Source organism: Adiantum capillus-veneris, chromosome 9 (assembly GCF_014529385.1).
Source record: "Adiantum capillus-veneris isolate H3 chromosome 9, ASM1452938v2, whole genome shotgun sequence".
NCBI lineage: Eukaryota > Viridiplantae > Streptophyta > Polypodiopsida > Polypodiales > Pteridaceae > Adiantum > Adiantum capillus-veneris.
In genome coordinates this window covers 145,282,868-145,290,193 of record NC_140939.1, presented here as the reverse complement: position 1 = coordinate 145,290,193, position 7,326 = coordinate 145,282,868, and the positions used below count along the sequence as shown (strand labels likewise).

The following is a 7,326-nucleotide window of genomic DNA, read 5'->3' as shown; positions in this document are numbered from 1 at the left end:
GTCTGTTCTGATTCTGATCTATGTCTGATGAATAACTGATGAAATCCTGAGTATAAATATGAGATATATGTATTCCCTTTGATCTTGTCGATGAAGTATCTGAAGGTTTGAAGTGCATACATACTGTGTAGTCCTGTATTGGTGGTTGGTTAAGTGTTAGGCAATTATCAGAGAATATGCAGAATCTGTCTAAGCCTTTCCTGATCAACCCCATTACACTTTGGCGATCCTGCAAAATGTTTCGGATCTGTTCCTTACCTGTGGCGTAGAGGACTGAAGTGTTTCTGATGACAGAGGAGGATGTTACAGACCTGCTATATGAATTTCGACATTGGGAGTCAGAAGAGGAAGAAGGAAATGATTTGCTAATCAGATTTCGCAATTGGGTAACAGAGGAAGAAGAAAAGCAGGAGTACGATAGAATTTTTCTGTGGGAGTACTTTCCACAATTGCCTAGGGATGTGCATAAGTGTATTAGAATCAAAGTGGTGATCCTCTTCCGGTGCATTCATCCGGTTGGCATATATGATCTCCCTGTAAGTTGGTCGTTTGTGAACATCCGGCAACTCAGGAGATACTTGGAACTTCGGATGAAGTACGCTCTCAGGCGACAAGCAACTGGCAAGCCGACTTAATGTATGAGTGAAGAGGAGGATGGTCACCAGTCTGCACAACATCCTTATTGGACACGTTGTCAGGAGTTTTTTGGAGCAAGGGATTGCGCATATGTACATACACATGCATGGTGCATCAAATAAAGGATTGCCCATTTTCCTTAGCCAGGTGGTTATGTGGGGCCCACATGTGTACAGGTAGGACAACATGTACATAGTGCAGCGATTTTCACTATTACCAGTACCAGTGTGTTTTTTATACAATAATGAGGAGTTGGTAGCACGTAAAACTTCTCGAGGAAGCTATCTGCGGGCCGACGACGTGAGGTCAGCAGGTGCGTCAGATGGCATCTAGTGGCGTCAGGAGGGCGAACGAGGTCAATATTTGCACGCAGATGAGGACGGACACAACGTGGGTGTTTGCTTGTGAGAATTATGCAGAAAGGTCATCATGAGGACCTTTTTTTGGGGCCACTTCACGTGGTGGCAAGATGCATTATTGGAAAAAAGCTGAGTGCCAGGTGTGCGAATGATGCAAAAAGGTGACAACTATGCACTGCGAGGTCAGTTTTTGGCCTGTTCGGGGTACGTTTGAGGTCATCTAAAAGGCCAAGGGTGCCCAACTAATAAGGCTAAGTGTGGGAACTGAAAAAACTGAGAGAAGACCAGAAAAAACGTGGAGAAGAGAGGAGGAACAGCCGCAGGTGTGTTTTTGCCCATTTTGGAGCCTGTTTTGGCCCTAAACTGCTCATCCGAGGTCGGATTTGAGCACTTTGACATTGTAGACTGGGGTTTTGGGCCGTTCCGGACGCGATGGAGCTGTCCATTTTGCCAAATTCCACACTCTTTTCCTGCTGTTTTTCTGTGTAAGTTTCTCCTATGAGCGAAGTTTCTGCTCCAGTTTGTGATTGTATCTGGCTTATTTTACCCATATTGTGTGAGCTGTTTGCCCCATTGGTGTTGGCCCAAGCTCATTTGTATCTAAACATTAGAAGTTCTCCTCTTTTGAGCTGAGTTTTTGTGTGTGTGTGTGTGTGTGTGTGTCTGTGTGGAGTGGGCAAGTGGATAGTCTCTCTCCTCTCACTCCAGAGGTGTGTTCCCTGTCTCGGCCAGGTGTGTTGTCTAAGCCGAGTGGTGCCCCATAGTGTGTGTGTGTATCTTTCCAAGAGTGTGTGTCGGGTCGTTATAGAGGCGTTGTGTGTGTTTTCATCCCGCTCACATTCTTTTGGCGCCCCCACGGAGGATCTTCTTCGAGTACCTTCTGCTTCGAGCTTCAAGCTTCGAGCTTCGGGATTACAGGTTACAGGTTACAGGTTACAGGAACAGGGACAGGGATAGGTACAGGTGATTCACATAGGTACAGGTAGCTGGACTAGTAGTGATGTCACTTGCAGTTGTTGTGGGAATGCATCACTTGGCGCCTATTTGAGCGCATTGTTTGTTGGATTGTACGTTACTTGTGGAAACTGCCATTGTACGCCTTTGTGGAGCCATATATGGTTTTATTTGGCAGTCCCAGCCATTTCTGAGACTTGGTCTGGAAGATAGTCATTTCTGAGACTTGACTATACGCGATTTGCATTAGCTTTCGTGTGAGGGTCGATAGTGTGAGGTTTTTATTGAGCTGGGGGATTCTCAAATGTGGAGATCCTTTCGGTGATACAGGTAGCTGGAGCACCCTTTTTGTGACCTCGCCATAGGCTATGTACTAGTGAGTACTACTTGATGCTCGGGTTCTATTGTTGGCAGTTTATGCGTACAGATACAGTCTATATTTTGGGTTCTCATTGCTCTACTTCTGGGGAAACTCTGTCGAAATTTTCCCAAGTTATGATGGCTGGTTTTTTGGTATTTTGAGCCATTTATGCTGTTATGCTGCTAAAATTTTGGCAAAATCAGAGGTTGAGTCAGGTGTGCCTTCTTGGGAGCTTCATGGTTGGCTTTAATGGATGATCAAAATGGCCCTCAGTTCACTCCTTTTCATTTAACGCAAAGAATTCAGATTAATGTTCATGTGTCCAGGAAGATCTTTTTCCAGCAGCGCATAGTCTTTATGTTTGGGCCAAGAAGATTGAGAGAGATCCTGGAATGTCCTTTGCCTGTTGTCATTCCGATGATCAACTATGAAAACGCATTTGATGTGCATGTGTTTGTCCTTATCTAAAGTTGAGCTCCATTGAAGTTTCTAGGGATTGGGAAGTGAAAAGTTTTGGGTTCTTGCACGTGTGCTCAAAGAGGTTCTCAAAGCATAGTAACTTGGGTAGCCATGGCTTTCTCTTATCCCGAGTTTCATGGAAGAAGTGATGAAGATGTGGAAGAATTTTTGGAAAAGATGGAGGTTGCCTGCATTAGCAACCAGATTCATGACCCTGCGCAGATGTTACGCCTTCTCCAAATTTGTTTGAAGAGTGATGCACGAGTTTGGTCTAAAGCATTTGAAGAGGAGTTGCGTGTGGATGATCCACCTATAAGATTGAATTGGGACAATCTAAGGCATGGATTGGAAGTGGAGTTTGTGAAGATAGAAGACCCTGACAAAGTGTGGCAAGAAGTACAAGGTTTGGTGCAGAAGGAAGGTGAGCCAGTAGATGCGTACATACGTAAGTTTTCATTGGCATGGGAGCGAATGTGCAAGGCTTTAGCACCACAGGTACCCCCGCCTGACATGATGAAGAAGGACAGGTTCTTGGCTGGTCTTTGGGAGAATATACGTTGGAGAGTAGAGCTAAAGAAGCCTAGGACATATGAAGATGCACTAGAGGTAGCAAGGAACAAAGAGTGGAAGCTGAGGAAAATGAGCCAGTTAGGGGTGGAGTCTTTGCCAATGAGGTCTGAATTTCAGCCTATAGAGTCTTTACAAGGGCGCATGTCAGGGGTTCATCATGAACCAGTGGTTCCTGTTACTACTCAGGTTATGCCAGCAGTGGTCACTACAGCAGTGCAAGATGATGGCCTAAGGCAAGACATGAGGCAAGTGGTTGATCTGATGAAGAATCTCAGCCTAAACATGCTAGGTCAAGTGGGAAATAATCGAGGTCGAGGGAGGTTTGCAAATCAGCAAGGAGGTGAAAAAAGGCCTAGGAATGGTGTTGGACAAAGCAATGGTAGGTTTTGGAGGCAGACGCCCACATGTTATAATTGTGGAGAGTTGGGTCACATCAGCCCGCAATGTGATAAGCCACCAAGGATGGGGGGAGACATGTATCCATTGCCAAGACAGGTGCTAACTAGGTCAAATGATTATGGCATCGAAATTAAGGGAGACGAAGGAACCAGTGGACTGACCCAGGAGGAAAAAGGGAAGACAAAAGTGCTAAGTGTAGTCACCTTGGAGAAGGCATCAAAGCTAGAGGATACATTAGTGATGCCTATTGGGAAGAGGACCACAGAGGAAAAGGAAGGAAGAAGTGCCCCAGGTCCTAGTAAGAAGAAAGGAAAGAGCCATGAAGGCGAGGATGTCAAGGCCAAGAGGAAAAGGAGAGCTCGTCGAAAGTTTCATGTTTCAGATTTTCCACTAGGGGATGGGCAATTAAGCTATGACTTGAGGGAGGATCTGACGAGCAGGAAGGCAGATGTTACTTTTGGGCAGCTTATAGAGATGGTGCCTAAGCTAAAGCGACAGTGGAAGAGGATGGTTAACCCAATGGAGAAAGAGCCAGAGAGAGGTTCAGTGAAGGTGTTGGCAATGGACGAGCTACCAGACATTTGTCCAATAGTAGATGTGTGGCATAAAAGGAAAAATTTGGGACAAGGTTATGTGGATGGCGGAGCCCAAATATGCGTCATAACACACTCATGCGTTGAGAAGATGGGTCTCACAGTGGCTGGGGTGTCAGGTTTTCGGATCAGATTGGCAAACCATCAAAAAGTAAAATGCTTGGGTGTTGTAAAGAGCTTAGAAGTGGAGGCATATGATGCAAAGGCAGTGGTTGATTTTCATGTGATGCCAGCAGGGTTGGGAGCATATCCTATTATACTGGGCAGACCATGGTTACGTGCAGTGGGAGCTGTTCAAGATTGGCGACATGGTACAATTAGCCTCTATGGAAAGACAGGGACCAAGAAGCTTTATAATATGGACACAAGGAAACGATTAGAGGAGCTTTATGAAGATGAGGATGAGTCTAGTGATGAAGACTCTTCCACGGTGACAGATGAGGACAGTGATAGCACTACCAGCAGTGATGAGGATGCTGATGTTTCATTTCTTTTTATGGACAAAGAAATCCAGGAGGATGGTTTAGTTTCATTTGCGAATGAGGATGAAAGTGAAGGGCCTTATGAAGTGATTGAAGGGCTGATGCAAACCAAGGTTGAGTTTTCAAAGAAGCGGGAATTGATGACACAAATGATCAGTGAAGACCTCTCAGCTATGGAGAAGGACATATATTTGCACATGCAGGTCTATGCCAAAGTAATTGATGATTTTCTTGATGGGAGGTTGATAAATGGCATCTCTACAGGTTTTCCTTGGGAACCAGGTGGAAGCTTGATTAAGTTTTTGATGCAGGGAATGCAAAGTGTTTTTGTGTGGGATCCAGGTGGAATGAGTATCTACTAGTGTTGCTGCTGCTGATCATGAATGATCTAGCAGGCTAGGGGATGGGCAAATTATGTCAGGAGTTTTTTGGAGCAAGGGATTGCGCATATGTACATACACATGCATGGTGCATCAAATAAAGGATTGCCCATTTTCCTTAGCCAGGTGGTTATGTGGGGCCCACATGTGTACAGGTAGGACAACATGTACATAGTGCAGCGATTTTCACTATTACCAGTACCAGTGTGTTTTTTATACAATAATGAGGAGTTGGTAGCGCGTAAAACTTCTCGAGGAAGCTATCCACGGGCCGACGACGTGAGGTCAGCAGGTGCGTCAGATGGCATCTAGTGGCGTCAGGAGGGCGAACGAGGTCAATATTTGCACGCAGATGAGGACGGACACAACGTGGGTGTTTGCTTGTGAGAATTATGCAGAAAGGTCATCATGAGGACCTTTTTTTGGGGCCACTTCACGTGGTGGCAAGATGCATTATTGGAAAAAAGCTGAGTGCCAGGTGTGCGAATGATGCAAAAAGGTGACAACTATGCACTGCGAGGTCAGTTTTTGGCCTGTTCGGGGTCCGTTTGAGGTCATCTAAAAGGCCAAGGGTGCCCAACTAATAAGGCTAAGTGTGGGAACTGAAAAAACTGAGAGAAGACCAGAAAAAACGTGGAGAAGAGAGGAGGAACAGCCGCAGGTGTGTTTTTGCCCATTTTGGAGCCTGTTTTGGCCCTAAACTGCTCATCCGAGGTCGGATTTGAGCACTTTGACATTGTAGACTGGGGTTTTGGGCCGTTCCGGACGCGATGGCGCTGTCCATTTTGCCAAATTCCACACTCTTTTCCTGCTGTTTTTCTGTGTAAGTTTCTCCTATGAGCGAAGTTTCTGCTCCAGTTTGTGATTGTATCTGGCTTATTTTACCCATATTGTGTGAGCTGTTTGCCCCATTGGTGTTGGCCCAAGCTCATTTGTATCTAAACATTAGAAGTTCTCCTCTTTTGAGCTGAGTTTTTGTGTGTGTGTGTGTGTGTGTCTGTGTGGAGTGGGCAAGTGGATAGTCTCTCTCCTCTCACTCCAGAGGTGTGTTCCCTGTCTCGGCCAGGTGTGTTGTCTAAGCCGAGTGGTGCCCCATAGTGTGTGTGTGTATCTTTCCAAGAGTGTGTGTCGGGTCGTTATAGAGGCGTTGTGTGTGTTTTCATCCCGCTCACAACGTTTTCGTAGCAGGCAAGGAGTAGGTTCATCCGCAGCAATAGAAGAAGAGGAGGAAGGCAGTCAACCGTCAACTCCTGAAAGGAAAAGTATTACTTCTTCTGGCAATACCGAAGATTTTGAGCAACAGAATGAGGAGATTTCTAATCTCAACCTGTAAAGGTTTGTGGGAGCATTAGCAGTCAATCAGGTTTTTAGACCAAGAAGGCTGCAGTTTCAAACACACACACCACCATTACCATTTGACCCTTTGAGACAAATAAATCAAGGACAAGTACCGGTACCAGTACCAGTGAATCAACTCCAACCACAACCTGTAGTGATGGCTCACCAACCCGAAAGTGGGGGCGGCTAAGTTCAACGGGAAATCCAAGGAGGATGCTGACAGTCATGTGGGGCAGTTTGAGACCAGGTGGATGGCAAGTGGATACAATGTGATCCATAATGATGCTACCAAGAAGGAGCATTTTACTGCCACATTGCAGGGGAAGGCAATGGCTTGGTTTATGCAGTATGGTATTGCAGCTTTTCCAACATATGAAGCATTAAGAAACAGATTTTTGGCAAGATTCAGGGAGGAAAAGACCCCTGAGGATATCTTGATCAAAATGAGAAAGATGAAGCAAAGAAAATTTCTAGTGGAAGACTATGCTCAGAAATTTAGAAACCTCAACAACAGATTGTTGGAAGCACAGAGGCCATCATTTGAACAGTTGGGCGATTATTTTTGTAGAGGATTGAATCTGGAGCTGCGCAGTTCAGTAGCAGGAAGAGGAGTGATCAACAATGAAGCAGATTTCAATGAGTTGGTGGAAGCAGCCACAAGGGCAGAAAGAAGGTATGGAAGCCTTGAGAAGAGAAAGAAATCTTCCAAAAGGGAAGAATCAGATTCAGAGGATGAAGAAGATGATGAAGAAACAGATGACTCCTCAGATGAGGAAGACTCAGAGTCTGAAAAGG

At 45.4% G+C, this 7,326-nt stretch overlaps 1 protein-coding gene across 1 annotated transcript; it reads left to right on the top strand.

Annotated features, from left to right (window-relative positions):
- The first annotated feature begins 287 nt into the window (after positions 1 to 287).
- Positions 288 to 6,526, top strand: LOC147451315 (uncharacterized). The gene is made up of 2 exons (XM_086520900.1): positions 288 to 502; positions 6,382 to 6,526. The coding sequence occupies exons 1-2, from the start codon at positions 288 to 290 to the stop codon at positions 6,524 to 6,526; spliced, it is 360 nt and encodes a 119-aa protein (XP_086377026.1).
- The last annotated feature ends 800 nt before the right edge of the window (positions 6,527 to 7,326 follow it).